Source organism: Pelophylax lessonae (assembly GCF_965119305.1).
Source record: "Pelophylax lessonae genome assembly, chromosome: 11".
Lineage (NCBI taxonomy): Eukaryota > Metazoa > Chordata > Amphibia > Anura > Ranidae > Pelophylax > Pelophylax lessonae.
The window spans coordinates 224,607,755-224,631,201 of NC_138778.1; the positions used below are offsets into that span (position 1 = coordinate 224,607,755).

Here is a 23,447-nt window from a genome sequence, read left to right on the forward strand (position 1 = left end):
GTGGCTCAGATCAGAGCATACATTGACTAATATGGTACCCCATGGAAGCAGAGGGGGTGAACTTGCAAAATGCATTCAGCTAGAGTTAAGCCCAGGGTTCAAACCAGGGACCCCAGCACTGAAAGGCAGAAGTAATACCCTCCAGCAGGCCACAAGCTGCAACAAAGCCACTACTGGTCTGCATGTCGTTTCTCCTGATAGCAATAACAGTGGACCATCCCTGCGTTATGTAGGAGGTCATTGTAGTCTCTGTGAGATACCTGGGTGACAACATAGGAGCCCAATCAGGAGACCCCCCATACCAGGAAGTGACTGAACATGGTGGCTATTTTAGTGGCTATTTTAGTCTTTTAAATGTCCACAGATTTAGAGGATTGGAAACAAGTTTTAGCAATGATAGGATAAAGATTATATGAGATTTTAACGATTGTCTAGTCATCTAAACCCGGGGGGTCATCCTATAAACCTGCACGCACAGCAACACCAATGGACAAAGCCAGTAGGCCAGAGCAATAACACTTCGACCTGTACTATAAAATTGTGACTCCACATGGGCCATGCACTTGTATATAGGCCTATAGTATTGATGGTCGTAAAGTAGAGGTGCAGCAATTTCTGTAATTGATGTGAAACATTTCAAAGAGCGCGGAGGGTTAACAGACCTGCCTGCACCATGCACTAAGAATACCAGCTCAGCACCTAGGCCATGAACATGTTAAATGGAGCTCGGTGATCTGCGTTAACCTACTTGCTCGCTCTACTGCCACCTAGTGTCTGTTATGTAACTGCACTGTGCAAGAACAAGCATAGCCCATCTTTTTTTTTTTTGCAGGCTGTTTGTAATATGGCTGCTTCGTCAGCATGTCTGCTGCACACCTACCGGCAGTCTGTGTGCATAACAAATTACGTCACCCCCCCCCCCTCCCCCTCTTCTCACAGCTGCCAGCAGCGCACAGACACGGAGCTCCCAGCCCGGCAGAGGCCTTTAGGGGCAGTGTTGTGCGGCTCCATTTTCTATGTGCTCAGGCAGCCATCTTTGTGAACAAGAACAGCTCATAACATGGACTCACCATGTCCACCATGGCGCAGAACTCGTCTAGGCGGACCAGCATCTCCTCGATGGCGTTTTCCAAGCCTTGCGCCTGACACGACAAGAGATAAAAACAGAAAACACAAAAATAAAAAAATGAACTCAGATTAACTATCGATAAAGTTTTTTTTTTTTTATTCATTACAGGTATTTATATACAGGTTACAAATCTAATCTCACAAAAGTTAGTACACCCCTCACATTTTTGTAAATATTTTATTCTATCTTTTCATGTGACAACACTGAAGAAATGACACTTTGCTACAATGTAAAGTAGTGAGTGTACAGCTTGTATAACAGTGTAAATTTGCTGTCCCCTCAAAATAACTCAACACACAGCCATAAATGTCTAAACCACTGGCAACAAAAGTGAGTACACCCCTAAGTGACAATGTCCAAATTGGGCCCAATTAGCCATTTTCCCTCCCCGGTGTCATGTGACTCTTTAGTGTTACAAGGTCTCAGGTGTGAATGGGGAGCAGGTGTGTTAAATTTGGTGTTATCGCTCTCACTCTCTCATACTGGTCACTGGAAGTTCAACATGGCACCTCATGGCAAATAACCCTCTGAGGATCTCAAAAATAGAATTGTCGCTCTACATAAAGATTGCCTAGGCTATAAGAAGATTGCCAAGACCCTGAAACTGAGCTGCAGCACGGTGGCCAAGACCATACAGGGGTTTAACAGAACAGGTTTCCACTCAGAACAGGCCTCGCCATGGTCAACCAAAGAAGTGCTCAGCGTCATATCCAGAGGTTATCTTTGGGAAATAGACGTATGAGTGCTGCCAGGGAAGCTGCAGAGGTTGAAGGGGTGGGGGGTCAGCCTGTCAGAGCTCAGACCATACGCAGCACACTGCATCAAATTGGTCTGCATGGCTGTCGTACCAGAAGGTAGACTTTTCTAAAGATGATGCACAAGAAAGCCCGTAAAACAGTTTGCTGAAGACAAGCAGACTAAGGACATGGATTACTGGAACCATCTCCTGTGGTCTGATGAGACCAAGATAAACTGATTTGGTTCAGATGGTGTCAAGCGTGTGTGGCGGCAACCAGGTGAGAAGTACAAAGACAAGGGTGTCTTACCTACAGTCAAGCATGGTGGTGGGAGTGACATGGTCTGGGGCTGCATGAGTGCTGCTGGCACTGGGGAGCTACAGTTCATTGAGGGAACCATGAATGCCAACATGTACTGTGACATACTGAAGCCAAGCATGATCCCCTCCCTTCGGAGACTGGGCCCCAGGGCAGTATTCCAACATGATAACGACCCCAAATACACCTCCAAGACGACCACTGCCTTTCTAAAGAAGCTGAGGGTAAAGGTGATGGACTGGCCAAGCATGTCTCCAGACCTAAACCCTATTGAGCATCTGTGGGGCATCCTCAAACGGAAGGTGGAGGAGCGCAAGGTCTCTAACATCCACCAGCTCCATGATGTCATCATGGAGGAGTGGAAGAGGACTCCAGTGGCAACCTGTGAAGCTCTGGTGAACTCCATGCCCAAGAGGGTTAAGGCAGTGCTGGAAAATAATGGTGGCCACACAAAATGTTGACACTTTGGGCCCAATTTGGACATTGTCACTTAGGGGTGTACTCACTTTTGTTGCCAGCAGTTTAGACATTAATGGCTGTGTGTTGAGTTATTTTGAGGGGACAGCAAATTTACACTGTTATACAAGCTGTACACTCACTACTTTACATTGTAGCAAAGTGTCATTTCTTCAGTGTTGTCACATGAAAAGATAGAATAAAATATTTACAAAAATGTGAGGGGTGTACTCACTTTTGTGAGATACTGTGTATACAGGCCATTCACCAACTGGCGTGTCTTAAAGCGGAACTTCACTCTCTCAATCAACATTTATTATTTTTAATCCTCGGGCTGCTAATATTAGTAAACAGATAGGAAGGTAAACTATATTTATTTGTCTTAAACCCTTATTTTTTTTTACATTTCTTCAGTTACTTTCTGGTTTCCAGGTCTACTCTAGGCAAATGTCATACATGGGATAACAGGTGTGTAGGTGCTACAACCTCCCCACATAACATAAGCCATGACTGAGGACTAATGTACGAAACGCGTAGGATGGTTTTACAGCGTTGTATGTCTTTTCAATAAAGGAATACTTTTTGGATGCCGACCATCCCATTCCTTACTCTGAAATGATGTCATATATCCCAGGAGTCTTCGGGAAGGAAGGAGGGACTTTCTCAGCTAAGCACACCCTTCTGCCTGCATGCCTGAGCTAAGGGCAGATGGCTTCCAGATTCCAGGAAGTGAGTTAAGCTCCATGCACACAGGGCGTCCTAAAAACGAGCTCCAAAGCTGTTTCTTGACGCCGAGAAAAAGCAGCTGTAAAAACGTGCTTTCAGTAGCTTTTTCCATTAGAGTTATTGCACGTTTGGCCACAGTAGCTTTTAGCAGCGTTTTTTGTGCCTCCATTCAAAATCAATGGTTCCCTATGGGAGCCTATTGATTTGAATGGAAGTCGCACCGCAAGTCGGATCAGGGTGATCCGACTTGCGGCGCGACTTGTGCTGTGAGAATCTTGAGGGGGAACTCCACGCCAAAATGGGGAAAAAAACGGCGTGGGGTTCCCCCCCAGGCCCTTTGGGTCTGCTATGGAATTTGAGGGTAGCCCCACGCCGAAAAAAACGGTGTGGGGTCCCCCCCAAAATCCATACCAGACCCTTATCCGAGCATGCAGCCCGGCAGGCCAGGAAAGGGGAGGGTACGAGCGAGCGGCCCCACCCCCCCCGGACCATACCAGGCCACACGCCCTCAACATGTGGGGGTGTGGGTGCTTTGGGGCAGGGGGGCTCTGCACCCCCCACCTCAAAGCACCTTGCCCCCATGTTGATGAGGACAAGGGCCTCATCCCCACAACCCTGGCCGGTGGTTGTGGGGGTCTGCGGGCAGGGGGCTCATCGGAATCTGGAAGCCCCCTTTAACAAGGGGTCCCCCCAGATCCCGGACCCCCTCCCTATGTGAATGGGTATGGGGTACACTGTACCCCTACCCATTCACCCCATAAAAGGCAGTGTATGGAAATAACGACAGGAGACGTTTTGGAAAGTTTATTAAAAATCTTCATCTGGTCTTCTGCTCTTTTGCTGTCCTCTCTTCTTGTCTTCTCCTCTCCGGTCTTCTGCTCTTTTGCTGTCCGCTCTTCTTGTCTTGTCTTCTAATCTCCGGTCTTCTTCTCTTTTGCTGTCCGCTCTTCTTCTTCCTGTCATCTGTGACATAAGGGGGTGGGGTCTCCCGATGACGTCATCCGGCGGCCACGCCCCTAATGGCTATATAATAAGCTGCAGAGACCGGAGACCGGCATAATCACCAGAGACGTCGTCGGAGGACCGGAGGAAGAAGAGCCGACAGCAAAAGAGCAGAAGACCGGAGAGGAGAAGACAAGACAAGAAGAGCGGACAGCAAAAGAGCAGAAGACCAGAGAGAAGACAAGAAGAGAGGACAGCAAAAGAGCAGAAGACCGGAGAGGGAGAAGACCAGATGAAGATTTTTAATAAACTTTCCAAAACGACTCCTGTCGTTATTTACACACACTGCCTTTTATGGGGTGAATGGGTAGGGGTACAGTGTACCCCATACCCATTCACATAGGGAGGGGGTCCGGGATCTGGGGGGCCCCCTTGTTAAAGGGGGCTTCCAGATTCCGATGAGCCCCCTGCCCGCAGACCCCCACAACCACCAGCCAGGGTTGTGGGGATGAGGCCCTTGTGTGGAGGAAAACTGTTGATGTCAGAGGGGAATGGGTAGACTGGTTCCAGAAGATAGCAAGGCAACAGTAACTCAAATAACCACTCGTTACACCCAAGGTATGCAGAATACCATCTCTGAAAGCACAACACATAGAACCTTGAAGCAGATGGGCTACAGCAGTAGAAGTCCACAACAGGTTCCACTCCTGTCAGCTAAGAACAGGAAACTGAGGCTACAATTCACACAGGATCACCAACATTGGACAATAGAAGATTGGAAAAACGTTGCCTGGTCTGAGGAGTTTTGATTTCAGCTGCGACATTCAGATGGTGGGATCAGAATTTGGCGCATGGATCCATCCTGCCTTGTATCACTGGTTCAGGCTGGTGGTGGGGGTGTAATGGTGTGGGGGAGGAGGAGGAGGTAACGGTTCAGGCTGGTGTTGGTGGTGTAATGGTGTGGGGGAGGGAGGGTAACAGTTCAGGCTGCTGGTGGTGGTGTAATGGTGTGGGGGAGGAGGAGGAGGTAACGGTTCAGGCTGGTGGTGGGGGGTGTAATGGTATGGGGGAGGAGGGGGGGTAACGGTTCAGGCTGGTGTTGGTGGTGTAATGGTGTGGGGGAGGGAGGGTAACAGTTCAGGCTGGTGGTGGTGTAATGGTGTGGGGGAGGAGGTGGTAACGGTTCAGGCTGGTGGTGGGGGGTGTAATGGTATGGGGGAAGAGGGGGGGTAACGGTTCAGGCTGGTGTTGGTGGTGTAATGGTGTGGGGGAGGGAGGGTAACAGTTCAGGCTGGTGGTGGGGGTGTAATGGTGTGGGGGGGGGTATTGGTTCAGGCTGGTGGTGTAATGGTGTGGGGGAGGAGCGGGGGTAACGGTTCAGGCTGGTGGGTGTGTAATTGTGTGGGGGAGGAGGGGGTAACAGTTCAGGCTGGTGGTGGGGGTGTAATGGTGTGGGGGAGGGGGAGGTAATGGTTCAGGCTGGTGGTGTAATGGTGTGGGGGAGGAGGGGGGGTTATCAGTTCAGGCTGGTGGTGTAATAGTGTGGGGGATATTTTCCTGGCACACTTTGGGCCCCTTAGTACCAATTGAGTATGGTATAAACACCACGGCCTACCTGAGTATTGTTGCTGACCATGTCCATCCCTTTATGACTACAGTGTCCCCATCTTCTGATGGCTCCTTCCAGCAGGATAATGCACCATGTCACAAAACTCCAACCACTCTCACCACTGGTTTCTTCACTGTGACAATGAGGTCACTGTCCTCCAATGGCCTCCACACTCCCCACATCTCATCCAATAGAGCACCTTTGGGATGTGGTGGAACGGGAGATTGGTATCATGGATGTGCAGCCGACAAATCTGCAGCAACTGCGTGATGCGATCATGTCACTATGGAGCAAAATCTCTGAGGAACGTTTCCAACACCTTGTTGTATCTATGCCACCAAGAATGAAGGCAAAAGGGAGTCCAACCCGGTACTAGCAAGGTGTACCTAATGACCTAGTGAGTATATATATATATATATATATATATATATATATATACACACACACAGTGGGTACAGAAAGTATTCAGACCCCCTTAAATTTTTCACTCTTTGTTATATTGCAGCCATTTGCTAAAATCATTTAGGTTCATTCTTCTTCCTCATGAATGTACACATAGCACCCCATACTGACAGAAAAACACAGAATTGTTGACATTGTTGCAGATTTATTAAAAAAGAAAAACTGAAATATCACATGGTCCTAAGTATTCAGACCCTTTGCTGTGACACTCATATATTTAACTCAGGTGCTTTCCATTTCTTCTGATCACCCTTGAGATGGTTCTACACCTTCATTTGAGTCCAGCTGTGTTTGATTATACTGATTGGACTTGATTAGGAAAGCCACACACCTGTCTATATAAGACCTTCCAGATCACAATGCATTTCAGAGCAAATGAGAATCATGAGGTCAAAAGGAACTGCCTGAAAAACTCAGAGACAGAATTGTGGCAAGGCACAGATCTGGCCAAGGTTACAAAAAGATTTCTGCTGCACTTAAGGTTCCAAAGAGCACAGTGGCCTCCATAATCCTCAAATGGAAGACGCTTGGGACGACCAGAACCCTTCCTAGAGCTGGCCGTCCGGCCAAACTGAGCTATCGGGGGAGAAGAGCCTTGGTGAGAGAGGTAAAGAAGAACCCAAAGATCACCGTGGCTGAGCTCCAGAGATGCAGTCAGGAGATGGGAGAAAGTTGTAGAAAGTCAACCATCACTGCAGCCCTCCACCAGTCGGGGCTTTATGGCAGAGTGGCCCGACGGAAGCCTCTCCTCAGTGTAAGACACATGAAAGCCCGCATGGAGTTTTCTAAAAAACACCTGAAGGACTCCAAGATGGTGAGAAATAAGATTCTCTGGTCTGATGAGACCAAAATAGAACTTTTTGGCCTTAATTCTAAGCGGTATGTGTGGAGAAAACCAGGCACTGCTCATCACCTGTCCAATACAGTCCCAACAGTGAAGCATGGTGGTGGCAGCATCATGCTGTGGGGGTGTTTTTCAGCTGCAGGGACAGGACGACTGGTTGCAATCGATGAATGCGGCCAAGTACGGGGATATCCTGGACAAAAACCTTCTCCAGAGTGCTCTGGACCTCAGACTGGGCCGAAGGTTTACCTTCCAACAAGACAATGACCCTAAGCACACAGCTAAAATAACGAAGGAGTGGCTTCACAACAACTCCATGACTGTTCTTGAATGGCCCAGCCAGAGCCCTGACTTAAACCCAATTGAGCATCTCTGGAGAGACCTAAAAATGGCTGTCCACCAACGTTTACCATCCAACCTGACAGAACTGGAGAGGATCTGCAAGGAGGAATGGCAGAGGATCCCCAAATCCAGGTGTGAAAGACTTGTTGCATCTTTCCCAAAAAGACTCCTGGCTGTATTAGATCAAAAGGGGGCTTCTACTAAATACTGAGCAAAGGGTCTGAATACTTAGGGCCATGTGATATTTCAGTTTTTCTTTTTTAATAAATCTGCAACAATGTCAACAATTCTGTGTTTTTCTGTCAGTATGGGGTGCTATGTGTACATTCATGAGGAAGAAGAATGAACTTAAATGATTTTAGCAAATGGCTGCAATATAACAAAGAGTGAAAACTTTAAGGGGGTCTGAATACTTTCCGTACCCACTGTATATATATATATAAAATGGTGAATGATGCACAGTGAACTCTTTTTGCTGCATACCAATCAGTTGAGGCCCTCTTCTTTTGTCGATGTTTTAGGAACATCTAATGCACAAAGGGGCCACCAAATGGGGGGTTTAGGAATTCTTCCTGTACTGGGCTCCAAAGGTTTTAGCAGCAAGGGTCTGTCTGCGGCTTGCCAGAGGAGGGGGATGGGGTGGGGTTGTATCTATGCCACCAAGAATGAAGGCAAAAGGGGGTCCAACCCGGTACTAGCAAGGTGTACCTAATACAGTGTGCGATGAGTGTATATTACACATTCACATCAGTCCCTGCCCACATGGAGCGTACAATCTAAGGTTCCTAACTCACATTCATACATACACATACTAGGGCCAATTTTAGACAGGAGCCAATTAAAGGGGTTTTAAAGGCAGAAGGTGCATTCTATGCATTAAGATAAAAAGCCTTCTGTGTGCAGCAGCCACCCCTCAGACCCCCTAATACTTACCTGAGGTCCCTCTCTGTCCATGAGTGTCTCAACCACCCAAGATTCTCCCTCCTGATTGGCTCCCACTGCTGTCAATCAAAGGCAGCTAGCCACTCAGGGGAGAGAGGGGGCGAGGCCGGGTCAGGGCTCTGTGTCTGAATGGACACAGGGAGCTGTGACTCGGCTCGGGTGCCCCCATAGCAAGCTGCTTGCTGTGGGGGGCACTCAACAGGAGAGAGGGGCCAGGAGAGCCAAAGAGGGACCCGAGAAGAGGAGGATCCGGGCTGCTCTGTGCAAAACCAACTGCACAGAGGGGGAAGTATAATATGTTTGTTATTGTTATAGGAGATATATGTTGTCCCATCACCTAGTGTCCGTGGCCATCATCCCGGTAAGTAGAAACAAGAGGAAACCCCCGATTGTTTGGGACTATGAACATGCAAACTCCAGGTGATGGTTGGGATTCAAACCAATGACCCTAGCGCTGCTAGGTGGAAGTGCTAACCAGGGCCGGGACAAGGGGTGGGCAAAGAGGGGCGACTGCTCTGGGCACTGTGGTCTCATGTGAGCTGAGAGGGGCGCCGCAAGGAGATTGGGGAGTGGAGATTTGGGTTGGGAGGCGGAATTTGAGGGACAACAGGGGGTAGGAAATGTTTTAGTTGGGGAAATATGGGTGTGGTGAGTTGGCGGGGATTTATTTTGGGAGGGGGGATGGGGAGAAGGACTTAGTGCTAGTGGGCGACTAATGGCTCGTTTCCACTGAGCTTTCTGGTACAGTTCGGTTCGGTGCGCTATTTATGCCGTTTCCATTATGAATGGTACCCTAATTCCGAACCGTACCACTTTTTGGTACCCTTTCGTTGGGGTACCAAGCACATTAGTACCGTACCAACAGGGTGGAGCTACACTCTGCAGAACTTTGATTGGTTGACAGAGAATCGTCTATCACAGCTTTCCTGCTACACCACGCCTATCATGAAAGGGTACTATTGGCGGTGGAAACGCAAGGTGTACCGTTCCGAACCGTACCGTACCACTCAGTGGAAACGAGGCAAAAGTGGGGAACAGACTTTCGAGCGGCTCATGGGCATTCCCTTTATTCTGGAGGGAAAAGTGACCAGCCATTATTATGGAGATCTCTCGGGCATTGAGTTAGACACATTTTATATGTTTCTCTCTGCATTCACTGATTTACGTTTTTGGATGACCCTCCCCCATGGGATTTACCTCCAAACATCTAGTTCAGGTTGTTGTGATTACAGTCACAATAGTACATCTTTTTATTAGGACTTTACTTGGGGGCCTCTAATACATTAAATATAATCAGTCAACATTACGTATCCTCAGTCTCATTCGGCCGCCCTCTTTTCTGCATCTTTTTCTCGGAAGAATCATACCCATCAATTGTCTTTTCCGTTTAAAATTTGAGAATAGAACTTCGTTCTGGTGCCCCAGGCCTTGACTGTTCCCTATGTCCACCCAAAGCCAAATTTGTATGGTGTCATTTGAAGAAGAATATTCATACTTGTCTGTGGTCCTGATGAAGCTTGCAGCGAAACGCGTTGACCCTTAATCAGACATATTCTTCCAGTCAAGTACTCATGTATTTGTGTATCACTGTAGCCATTTAGGCGTAAATTTTATACAACTAGGATGTATTGAACCCCTCTGCTTGGATTGAGGTCCATTACCTTCAATTTTGATATGTTGTTTTAAAGTGTCTTCAATAAAATATTTTATTTTTATCAGTTGTATCTTATGATGTGCCCTTAAAGTCAATAATTTTGTCTGGTTGGTTTTCCATCAGACATTTTCTTTGTTTTCGGTAGTGGGACGAGACTCCTGGGACCCTTCCACGACTCTGCTCTCTCTCCTTGTGCAGGGTGACTGCTTTTATCGTCGCCCCCCTCCTGTACTTTTCAGCAGGCAGCCTGTAGTGGGAGGAGACTTCTAGGACCCTCCCACAGCTCTGCTCTCTCTCCTTGTGCAGGGTGACTGGTCTTGTCTCCGCCCCCTCCTGTAGTTTTCAGCAGGCAGCCTGCAGTGGAAGGAGACTTCTGGGACCCTCCCACAGCTCTGCTCTCTCTCCTTGTGCAGGGCGATTGGTCTAATCTCTGCCTCCTCCTGTAGTTTTCGGCAGGAAGCCTGTAGTGGGAGGAGACTTCAGGGACCCTCCCACAGCTTGGCTATCTCTCCTTGTGCAGGGTGACTGGTCTTGTCTCCACCCCCTCCTGTACTTTTCTGCGGGCAGCTTGTAGTGGGAGGAGACTTTTGGGCTCCTCCCACAGCCCTGCTCTCTGCACAGCGATGATGTCAATGCTACTTTTATGAGGTAATATCTAGGTTTGTAAAGACATTTGATGCACGTAAAGTAGATTTAAAACCTTTGTGTCTTTGAAGAATATGTTTCAATGAAAGTTTTGTGCGGGGTTCAGCTTTAATACTGTGGACGGTAATAGCTGGGTCCGGGTTAGGAGAATATCTCATCAAAGTAAATCATCTGCAAGTCTTTCAATGTGTATTATGGCTGTTTGGTTTGGGAAGAATTGTACAGAGAACTCAACGTATGTGGGAGTCATATACTGAATCCAATTCAATCCTACCAACCGGATGATGCGGAATATAACAGCAACCCCATTTTTAATTTTTTTTTTGATACTTTGTATTAGAATAAAAGAATGGTGAGCACCACTGTGGAGGCCACCTGTGTCCAATGTCTTCTCAGAAGGACAACACAGTGAGGGGAAAAAAGTATTTGAACCCCCCGCTGGTTTTGTACGTTTGCCCACTGACAAAGAAACGATCAGTCTATAATTTTATTGGTCGGTTTATTTTACTAGTGAGAGACAGAATAACAACAATATCCAGAAAAACCCATTTCAAAAGAAGTTATAAATTGATTTGCATTTTAATGAGTGAAATAAGTATTTGATCCCCTATCAATCAGCAAGGTTTCTGGCTCTCAGGTGTCTTCTAGACAGGCAACAAGCTGAGATTAGGAGCACTCTCTTAACCACTTGCCGACCGCTGCACGACTATTTACGGCGGCGGTCAGCCCCTCCTGGGCAAAGTGACGTAGGTTGCCCGCGAGCCAATAGGGGGAGAGCGCGCGCCGCCGGAGGCGCGCTCCCGCTCGTTCACTGTGTTCCCCGCACGAGTGACCGGCGGCTCGGATGTCCGCTGGCCATCCGCGATCGTCCGCTGCAGAGGGAGAAAGGCAGGCGGCTGATGTATACAAAGCCGTCTGTCATTCTCCCTGGTGTAACTGCAGAGATCATACGATCCTGCTATGTAGGATCGTATGTCTCTGTAGTTACATGAAAAGCCACGCCCCTTTACAGTTAGAAGCACGACCCTAGGGACACACTTAACCCCTCCCTCTCCAATAAAGTTAACCCCTTCCCTGCCAATGTCATTTTTACAGTAACAGTGCATATGTATAGCACTGATTACTGTAGAAATGTCACTGGTAACCCCAAAAGTGTCAAAAATGGAAGTCAAGGGTCCGATCTGTCCGCCCCAATGTCGCAGTCCCGCAAACAAAATCGCAGATCGCCGCCATTACTCGTTAAAAAAAAAAAAAATGACAAAAATCTTTCCCTTAGTTAGTAAATGCAATAACTTTTGCACAAACCAATCAAAATACGCTTATTGTGATTTTTTTTACCAAAGATAGGTAGCAGAAAACAAATTGGCCTAAAATGTTAAAAAAATTTGATTTTTAAATTTTTTTGGGGGGGGGGAATTTCATATAAAAAATGTGAAAAATATTGTTATTTTTTCAGAATTGTCGCTCTTTTTTTGTTTATAGCGCAAAAAGTAAAAATCGTACAGGTGATCAAATACCACCAAAAGAAAGCTCTGTTTGTGGGAAAAAAAGGACGCCAATTTCATTTGGGTACAGCGTCGCACGACCGCGCAATTGTCTGTTAAAGTCAAGCAGTGCCGAATCGCAAAATAGGGCCAGGTCAGGAAGGGGGTAAAATCTTCCGCGGCTTAAGTCGTTAAAGAGAGTGCTCCTAATCCCAGCTTGTTATCTGTATAAAAGACACCTGTCCACAGAAGCAATCAGTCAATCAGATTCCAATCTCTCCACCATGGCCAAGACCAAAGAGCTGTCCGAGGATATCAGAGACAAGATTGTAGACCTACACAAGGCTGGAATGGGCTACAAGACCATCGCCAAGCAGCTTGGTGAGAGGGTGACAACAATTTGTGCAATTATTCGCAAATGGAAAAACACAAAATAACTGTCAATCTCCCTCAGTCTGGGGCTCCATGTAAGATCTCACCTCGTGGAGTTTTAATGATCATGAGACTGGTGAGGAATCAGCCCAGAACTACACAGGAGAATCTTGTCAATGATCTCAAGGTAGCTGGGACTATAGTCACCAAGAAAACAATTGGTAACCAGGGCCAGCCCTGCCATGGGTCCCGCTAGGTCCATGCGGAAATGTGTTTGGGGCGGCAAATCAGGGGCAGACTAGGCCGGGGATGGGAGTGTGCTGAGAGGGTCAGTGTTCGCGGTGGCTTCTCTGGTGCTGCCGAAGCTGCAAGCTTCTTATCTTTGCCGGCCCGCCCATCACCTGTAGCACAGGGCCGAATTTTGTAGCACTTCCTTTGGCTCTGGCCACTCTGCGATAGGTGCCTGATAGGTGGTAGGCGGGGACAGAAGTCCTCCGATGCCCGCTGCCGCTCCATCCTCCTTATCATCCCTGGTGTCAGTGTGCGGGCAGCTGGTGACAACCCACTTGGTGCAGCTGTCCTAGAAGGAGGGAATCCGCCCACTGCTCAGTCCAGCATGCCCAAGCAAGCTTGTGACACACACATCCCGCCTCTCTCCCTGCCTGTGTGAAGGGGATGTGGGGGGCGGAAAGATTAAACAGGCAGCCGACAGCCACATTAAAGCAGCTGACTGTGAGCTCCCATGGACCATCCAAGAGAGTGAGCTGAGCACTGTCACTGACCAGACCCTGACCCCTCTCCCTGCCCTTCCCTTTTTTATTTTCGCTTCCTGCACCCTCTCCCTCTGGCTGCAGGCGATGGTGGCAAGTGACACACTGCATCTGGTGGCAGGTGACATTCAGCATCTGGTGGAAAGTGATATGCTGCATCTGGTGGCAGGCAGTGGGAAGTGAAGCTGCATCTGGTGACAGGTGATGGTGGCACGCAGCATCTGGTGGCAGGTGATGGTGGCACGCTGCATCTGGTGGCAGGCAAGTAACACACTGCATCTGGTGGCAGGCAGCGGGAAGTGAAGCTGCAACTGGTGGCAGGTGATGGTGGCACACTGCATCTGGTGGAAGATGATGGTGGCACGATGCATCTAGTGGCAGGCAAGTGACACGCTGCATCTGGTGGAAAGAAACGGAGGCAAGTGACATGCAGCATCTGATGGCAAGTGACATGCTGCATCTGGTGGCAGGCGGCGGTGGCAAGTGACGCTGCATCTGGTGGCAGGTGATGGTGGCATGCTGCCTCTGGTGGCAAGTGACATGCTGCATCTGGTGGCAGATGATGGTGGATAGCTGCATCTGGTGGCAGGCAGCGGTGACAAGTGACACACTGCATCTGGTGGCAGGCGACAGTGGCAAGTGACACGCTGCATCTGGGGGCAAGCAACGGTGGCAAGTGGCATGCAGCATCTGTCGGCAGGCGGAAGTGATGCTGCATCTGGTGGCAGGTGATGGTGGCACGCTGCATCTGGTGGCAAATGATGCACTTCATCTGGTGGCAGGCGACGGTGGCAAGTGACACGCTGCATCTGGTGGCAAGCTCAGGGTTCCCACTGATTCTGCATTATGGGGAGTTGAACTATTTAATTATATATTAGGATGTAGTAGGGCTGAACGATAGTTGATGTGATATCGACTATCGTTCTGCGGGCGTGGGCGATGTTCATATCGCCGAAGACACGATATTTAGCACAGGGAGAAGTCGGGACTCGGGGGAGGAGGAGGACTCACAGTGTTGGCAGCCGACACATCCGTTTTGCATTCGGCTGTGATCGGAACTCCAGCCCGATGCAATCCAGCCCTCCCAGCTCTGCCTCTAGTCTCCAGCCGACCATTACTCCGCCCATTGTCTCTCCTGGCTGCATCAGGGGCGCGCACAGGGGCGGGATCAGGCTGTAATGTTTTGTAAATGGATTCAATGGAGAGACAATGGGCGGAGTAATGGTCGGCTGGAGACTAGAGGCAGAGCTGGGAGGGCTGGATTGCATCGGGCTGGAGGGGCGGAGTTCCGATCACAGCCGAAAGCAAGGGGAAACCGATATCGACACAACACCGGATCTCGGTCCAGGGGGGTCAGGTGTGTGTTTTCCCCGGCTACACTCCGGCACAGCATCATCACCAGGTGAGATCGGGGGAGGGATGGAGGTGATCAGCTGACACCGGGCACACCGCACACACATCGCTTCCTTCCAGCTGTGCAGTGTCATGTAAGCTGAGCACTGATTGGCTGAAGCAGCGTCTTCCTCAGTGCGGCCTGTCTCTTCCCCTCTGATATGCGTCTCCCAGTGATAGCACGTGACTGGAGAAATATCGCGATATATATCGCTGAAAACAAAATATCGCAATGTACTTTTTTGCCCAATATCGTGCAGCCCTAGGATGTAGTAATAGAATTAATGTGATTTGATCATCCTGACACCATATCAAGCATGGTGTCAGGATGACCAGCAATTCAACCCCCCCCCCCTTAGCAAAATTGACCTTGAATGGCAGTTTGGAAATGTGGTCACCCCACCGGGAGCAGGGTGGCATTTTCCCCCCGGGCCGCTCTTATGTACTACACCACTTCCCTCATGCTGTGCACACCCTCCGTCCCCTCCCTGGCTCAGCCAATGGCAGGCTGGCGTCAGTAGCTGAGTGGGCTCCTAAGTTTTTTTTTTGGGGAGGGGGATCAGCATTTCATTCTTGGACCCATGCAGGACAATGTCTTGGGCCAGCCCTGGTGGTAACACACTACGCCATGAAGGACTGAAATCCTGCAGCGATCGCAAGGTCCCCCTGCTCAGGAAAACACATGTACAGGCTCGTCTGAAGTTTCCTAATGAACATCTGAATAATTCAGAGAACTGAAAGTGTTGTGGTCAGATGAGACCAAAATTGAGCTCTTTGGCATCAAATCAACTCGCCGTGTTTGGAGGAGGAGGAATGCTGCCTATGACCCCAAGAACACCGTCCCCACCATCAAACATGGAGGTGGAAACATTATGCTTTGGGGGTGTTTGATTGCTAAGGGAACAAGAAACCTTCACCGCATCAGAGGGACGATGGACGAGGCCATGTCAAGTCAAATCTTGGACGAGAACCTTCTTTCCTCAGCCAGGGCATTGAAAATGGGTCGTGGATGGGTCTTCCAGCATGACAATGACCCAAACCACACGGCCAAGGCAACAACGGAGTGGTATAAGAAGAAGCACATTAAGGTCCTAGAGTGGCCTAGCCAGTCTCCAGACCTTAATCCCATAGAAAATATGTGGAGGGAGCTGAAGGGTTCGAGTTACCAAACGTCAGCCTCAAAACCTTAATGACTTGGAGAGAATCTGCAAAGAGGAGTGGGACAAAATCCCTCCTGAGATGAGTGCAAACCTGGTGGCCAACTACAAGAAACGTCTGACCTCTGTGATTGCCAACAAGGGTTTCTCCACCAACTACTAAGTCATGTTTTTCGAAGGGGGTCAAATACTTATTTCACTCATTAAAATGCAAATCGATTTATAACTTTTTTGAAATTTTCTGGATATTTTTGTTGTTATTCTGTCTCTCACTGGTAAAATAAACTGACCATTAAAATTATAGACTGATAATTTCTTTGTCACTGGGCACGTGTACAAAATCAGCAGGGGATCAAATACTTTTTCCCCTCACTGTATCTGACCGTCCAGTGCAGTTGGATTTGTGTGACCATACATCCTGCAGGCCACGCCCCAAAAACTGAAGGTGACATGTCTGCGTTACTCATAGCGGCAATTCAATAAATAATAGCATTTGCTTTCCCGACTTTTTTTTGGAACATGGAGGCACATTTTTCCAGCACAGGTATAAAGAACCATCTGAAGGGTCAGTACTAACAAAGGACGTGTGTGGAGGAGTGCTGGGGGGGGGGGGGGACAGCTCTGTAATACACGGAGTGCTGCAGTTTGATGCCAGGCACACCCCAATATGTTCAGATTGGATACAAACCTCTGTGCAGGTGTCAGCAGTGAGCAGCGGGGCGTACTGCTGACTGTCATTCAGGGCTGCCTCCTCCGGGGTCACTGGTGCCAGGCTCTCCACTTCTTGCAGCTTCTGCATTATACAAAACCCGGGGGATTCTTCCTGATCTACACAAATCTCCTCCCCCATCACTGATCCCTTCTTCATGGACCCTTCATGAACCTCTGCAACCTTCTGCCCTTCCTTCACCACTTCCACAAAATTCTCCTGTGCTGGACCCCCAAACACCCCGCCTTCCTGCACCCCTGTCCCCTCAGACACCCTGCATTCCTGCACCCCTGTCCCCTCAGACACCCTGCATTCCTGCACCCCTGTCCCCTCTGAAACCCTGCATTCCTGCACCCCTGTCCCCTCAGAAACCCTGTATTCCTGCACCCCTGTCCCCTCTGAAACCCTGCATTCCTGCACCCCTGTCCCCTCTGAAACCCTGCATTCCTGCACCCCTGTCCCCTCAGAAACCCTGCATTCCTGCACCCCTGTACCCTCAGAAACCCTACATTCCTGCACCCCTGTCCCCTCAGAAACCCTGCATTCCTGCACCCCTGTCCCCTCAGAAACCCTGCATTCCTGCACCCCTGTACCCTCAGACATCCAAAATTCCTGCACCCACGTCCCCTCGGACACCCCACCTTTCTGCACCCCTGTCCCCTCAGACACCCCACCTTCCTGCACCCCTGTCCCCTCAGATATCCACAATTCCTGCACCCACGTCCCCTCGGACACCCCACCTTTCTGCACCTCTGTCCCCTCAGACACCCCATCCTCCTGCACCCCTATCTCTTTACCTTCATGCACTCCTCTCCCCTGAGACACCCCACCTTCCTGCACCATTATCTCTTTACCTTCCTGAATCCTTGTCCCCTCATACACCCCACCTTCCTGCACCCCTGTCCACTCAAAAACCCTGCATTCCTGCACCCCTGTCCCCTCAGACACCCCACCTCCCTGCACCCATATCTCTTCACCTTCCTGCTCCCCTGTCCCCTCAGACACCCCACCTCCCTGAATCTTTGTCCCCTCAGACACCCCACCTCCCTGAATCCCTGTTCCCTCAGACACCCCACCTCCCTGAATCCCTGTTCCCTCAGACACCCCACATTCCTGCACCCCTATCTCTTCACCTTTCTGCACCCCTGTCCCCTCAGACACCCCACCTTCCTGAATCCCAGTCCCCTCATACACCCCACCTTCCTGCACCCCTATCCCCTCAGACACCCCAAATTTCTGTACCCCTGTCCCCTCAGACACCCCACCTCCCTGCACCCCCTCAGACACCCCACCTCCCTGCTCCCCTGTCTCCTCAGACACCCCACCTTCCTGCATCCCTGTCCCCTTGGACATCCACAATTCCTGCACCCACGTCCCCTCAGACACCCCACCTTTCTGCACCCCTGTCCCCTCAGACACCCCACATTCCTGCATCCCTATCTCTTCACCTTCCTGCACCCCTGTCCCCTCAGACACCCCACCTTCCTGCACCCCCTCAGACACCCCAAATTTTTGTACCCCTGTCCCCTCAGACACCCCACCTCCCTGCACCCCCTCAGACACCCCACCTTCCTGCACCCCTATCTCTTTACCTTCCTGCACCCCTGTCCCCTCAGACACCCCACCTTCCTGCACCCCTATACCCTCAGACACCCCAAATTTTTGTACCCCTGTCCCCTCAGACACCCCACCTCCCTGCACCCCCTCAGACACCCCACCTCCCTGCACCCCCTCAGACACCCCACCTTCCTGCACCCCTATCTCTTTACCTTCCTGCACCCCTGTCCCCTCAGACACCCCAAATTTCTGTACCCCTGTCCCCTCAGACACCCCAAATTTCTGTACCCCTGTCCCCTCAGACACCCCACCTTCCTGTACCCCTGTCCCCTCAGACACCCCACCTCCCTGCAGCCCCTCAGACACCCCACCTTCCTGCACCCCTGTCCCCTCAGACACCCCACCTCCCTGCACCCCTGTCCCCTCAGACACCCCACCTCCCTGCACCCCCTCAGACACCCCACCTCCCTGAATCCCTGTCCCCTCAGACACCCCACCTTCCTGCACCCCTGTCCTCTCAGACACCCCTTCTCCCTGCACCCCTGTCCCCTCAGACACCCCTTCTCCCTGCACCCCTGTCCCCTCAGACACCCCTTCTCCCTGCTCCCCTGTCCCCTCAGACACCCCTTCTCCCTGTACACCTGTCCCCTCAGACACCTGTACCTCACGCGGCCCTCTCTGTCCTCCCTCCTCCTGCCCCCCCGGGCTCCCGGCATGCACCCCGCCTTTCATATCCCGGAGCTCAGCCTGAGGTACCCGGCCCGGGAATTACCACACAACGCCGGCGGACGGTCCGGCCGGCTGTACTCTGCCGCCACCCGGCGTACGTTTTGGGGAACTGCAATCTAAAGTCTGACGCCAGCTAATAGTACTTACGCCGCTCAGCGACTCTCTGCTGCCCCCAGTGGACAATCTGAAGAACTGCGGCACACTGACAGAATTTAGCACGTCTCGTTAGCGCCATTTTAAAAACGAGTGGACAATAGGTAGAACTGCAGCCTATGATATCTTTCCTTCCAGAGGCTGGACACTCCTGCCACCGTGTGGACATTCCTATGAACTGCAATCTGCTGCAAGAGAAAAATGCTTTGTCTGGCCTGGCTTTTCCCGCCAAATTCAAGGCTGATCCTCAGTTAAGACCCAATCACTGCTGGCCTGTCCATTGTGGGGGGTTAGAGAGCAGTGCAGTGGGATAGGTGCAGGGAATATAACACACTCTGCTACCTGTAATGTAACACACAATAGCTACAGGAGCATCTCATAAAATTAGAATATCATCAAAAAAAGGATTTTTAATACAGAAATGTTGTCTTAGTGAAAAGTCTGTCCATGTACAGTATAGGATGGGAAGTCTGTCCATGTACAGTATAGGATGCCCTCAATACTTGGTCGGGGCTCCTTTTGCAGCAATTACTGCATCAATGTGGCGTGGCATGGAGGCGATCAGCCGGTGGCACTGCTGAGGTGTTATGGAAGCCCAGGTTGCTTTGATAGCGGCCTTCAGCTCATCTGCATTGTTGGGTCTGGTGTCTCTCATCTTCCTATTGACAATACCCCACAGATTCTCTATGGGGTTTAGGTCAGGCGAGTTTGCTGGCCAATCAAGCACAGTGATCCCATGATCATGTGACCAGGTATTGGTAGTTTTGGCAGTGTGGGCGGTGCCATGTCCTGCTGGAAAATGAAATCAGCATCTCCATAAAGCTGGTCAGCAGAGGGAAGCATGAAGCAGTGCTGTATTTTGGCCTAGGCCGACAAAGCCCAGGCCTAGGGTGGCACTTTGCAGGGGGGCAGCAAAAAGCCCCCCCCCTCCACCTGAGACTCTATTGGCCACTGGTTGCTAGAGCCGCCTCTCTCACCCCCCTCCTCTCTCACTCATCCCCCCTCCTCTCTCACTCATCCCCCTCTCTCTCTCTCTCTCACTCTCATCCCCTGCCTCTCTCTTTCACTCTCACCCCCCTCTCTCTCTCTCCTCCCCCCCCCCTCGTGAGATCTCAGGGGTTCATGCTGGGACTTGTAGTCCTTCAATTTTGGAGGGAGTCACATCCATTAAAAAGGAAGGAGTGGGGCAAATTTACTTAGGAGGGGGAGCGCCCAATTTTAGTCTTGCCTAGAGCAGCACAAAACCAAAATACACCACTGGCATGAAGTGCTTTAGAATTTCCTGCTAGAGGGCTACACTGACTTTGGACTTGATAAAACACAGTGGACCAACACCAGCAGATAACACGGCTCCCCAAATCATCACTGACTGTGGAAAATTTTGCAATTCATTTGGAAATCAAGGTCCCAGAGTCTGGAGGAGGAGTGGAGAGGCACAGAATCCAAGTTGCATGAGGTCCAGTGTGAAGTTTCCACAGTCAGTGATGATTTGGGGAGCTGTGTCATCTGCTGGTGTTGGTCCACTGTGTTTTATCAAGTCCAAATTCAGTATAGCCCTCTAGCAGGAAATTCATGCTTCCCTCTGCTGACCAGCTTTATGGAGATGCTAATTTCATTTTCCAGCAGGTCTTGGTACCTGCCCACACTGCCGAATGTACCAATACCTGGTCACATGATCATGGCGGTGTATTGCATTACCAATGGTTTGGTGACTGTGGTCCCAACTGCCTTGAGATAATTCACAAGCTCCTCCCGTGTAGTTCTGGGCTGATCCCTCACTATTCTCATGATCCCCATGAGGCGAAATCTTGCATGGAGCTCCAGATTGAGGACGATTGATGGTTATTTTGTTTTTCTTCCATTTGCGAATAATCGCTCCAACCGTTGTTTCCTTCTCACCAAGCTTCTTGCTGATGGTCTTGAAGCCCATTTCAGCCATGTGTAGGTCTACAATCTTGTCCCTGACATCCATTGACAGCTCTTTGGTCTTGGCCACGATGGTGAGATGTGAATGGAAGAAGGAGATTCTGTGGACTGGTGTCTTTTATACACATAACAAGTTGTCGTTAGGAGCACCTTCTTACAGGATTAATCTGTTGGGGAGCCAGAATTATTGTTGGCTGGTAGTGGATCAAATACTTATTTTACTCACTGAACTGCAACTCAATTTATAACATTCGTATAATGTGTTTCTGGATTTATGTTTGATATTCTGTCTCTATCATTTAAAATACACCTATGATTAAAAAAAAAATGATAGACCCTTCATTTCTTTGTAAGTGGGCAAACTTACAAAATCTGCAGGGGATCAAATAATTATTTTCCCCAATGTATGTAAAGTAACACACAATAGGTGTATGAAATGTAACACACAAAAGGTGTATGTAGTGTAACACACTACATGTAAATGTAATGTAACACACATTAGGTGTGTAGCACTGTCCTGTAGGGCTTGCTGTATGATGACTTGTTGGGCCTCCTCTGATTACCTGCACACAGTCACTTAGGGTACAGTTTATACATTCATCCTTACTCTTAATGGCTCGTTACTCAATAAACAGCCCGGGGGTCTTTTTTTTATATTTATTGTGGAACTTGGATGGGAGAAGGAAATAGTGGGATACTCAAACTGAAACTATTCACAATGGATAAGGACAACTCTCACTTGGCCTCACCAGGTTGCTCGTGGAAGCAGTCACACTGCTTTGTCCATACTGCCACAGGTATGGAAAGGGTTAAGTCTCCTTGCTCTTTCTCCAGCAATAGATTTGGTGAGCTACATTATCTTCAGGATACTCTCTACCGCCCCCTTTATTGACACCCATCGCCTGACTCTTCTTGCTGCAGGGATGGCCCCCCTCAGGTCCGGCCCCTTGACACATATCTGTACTCACTGTACTGCAGAATCAGATCCTCCAGTGTCTCCCTTCCAGTTAGCTTTACAGGACCTCGGGGTTCAGGTTCTCTCTAGCTCTTTAGGCCCTCAGGTCGACCACCTGAGGTCGCATGGCAACTTCTACAAAGGAGGAGGCAGCCGCCCCCTCCCTCCGGGACTCTGCTCACCAGCTGAAAGTCACTTTCCTCTGCCAATCACCAGGGCTGTACTAAATGCCTGTGCACTCATTTGTCAGGTTTCCTCCCACTGTCCAATATGTCTCACTATTGGACCAGTGTGAAACACCCTGCAGACAAACTAAGTTGCACCTAAGCACATTGAGCAGACCTCACTAGCAGATCCTACCCTCTGGTAGGCAGAGAACAATATAGATTTACCTGGCAATCATTCTGGTAAGCAGACAGGATCCAAAACGATACTTTCTCTCTCTAGAACCTACCTAGGAGGGTGCTACAGATGTATGTAATGTAACACACATTATGTGTAAGTAATATAACACACCATAGGTATCTGTAATGTGACACACATAAATGACTGGAACCCTATCCCACCAATTCATGGAAGTGGACATGGATGGAGTCCCACAGAAAAGAATGCGATTTCTTATTACCAAAATGTTCCTGAGCTGGATCTCCAAACACCCCACCTCCCTACACCCCTCTACTGTCAGACGGCCCACCTTCCTGAACCACTCTACCGCCAGACACCACACCTTCACAAACCCCTCTACTGCCAGATGCCCCACCTTCCTGAACCACTCTACCGCCAGACACCACACCTTCACAAACCCCTCTACTGCCAGATGCCCCACCTTCCCGAACCCCTCTACCGTCATACGCCCCACCTTCCCAAACCCTCAACCGCCAGACGTCCTACCTTCCCGAACCCCTCAAACGCTAGACCCCCCACCCTCCTACACCCCTCTACTGCCAGATGCCCCACCTTCCCAAATCCCTCTACCGCCAGACGCCCCACCTCCCCAAACCCTTCTACTGCCAGACGCCCCACGCCCTACACCCCTCTACTGCCAGACACCTCACCTTCTTGAACCCCTCTTCCACCAGACAACCCACTCTCCTACACCCCTCTACCGGCAAACGCCCCCACCCTCCTACAATCCTCTACCGCCAAACTTCCACCTTCCTACATCCCTCTACCATCAGACAACCCACCCTCTTATATCCCTATACTGTCAGACATCCCACCTTGCTAAATCCCTCTACCGCTAGACAACCCACCCTCCTGTACCCCTCTACCGCCACACACCCCACCTTTCTGTACCTCTCTACCGCCAGACACCCCACCCTCCTGAACCCTTCCACCGTCAGACACGCCAACCTTCCTAGTTCAACACCCCCACCTTCCTAGTTCAACCCCTCCACCGTCAGACACACTCCACCTTCCTATACCCCTTTACCGCCA

At 49.9% G+C, this 23,447-nt stretch overlaps 2 protein-coding genes across 2 annotated transcripts in view; both read right to left on the bottom strand.

Annotated features, from left to right (window-relative positions):
- BCAS4 (breast carcinoma amplified sequence 4) overlaps nt 1–23,447 on the bottom strand; it is a 1,047,728-nt gene that overhangs the window by 194,052 nt on the left and 830,229 nt on the right. The window contains exon 2 of the mRNA XM_082272208.1: nt 1,071–1,142. Within this exon, the coding sequence (XP_082128334.1) occupies nt 1,071–1,112 (42 nt within the window). The 5' untranslated portion in view covers nt 1,113–1,142. The remainder of the gene's footprint in view (nt 1–1,070; nt 1,143–23,447) is intronic.
- Nucleotides 16,445–18,979, bottom strand: LOC309566951 (uncharacterized protein; the record flags this gene model as incomplete). Its single annotated transcript, XM_082272273.1, has 1 exon — nt 16,445–18,979. The coding sequence occupies one exon, from the start codon at nt 18,977–18,979 to the stop codon at nt 16,445–16,447; it is 2,535 nt and encodes an 844-aa protein (XP_082128399.1).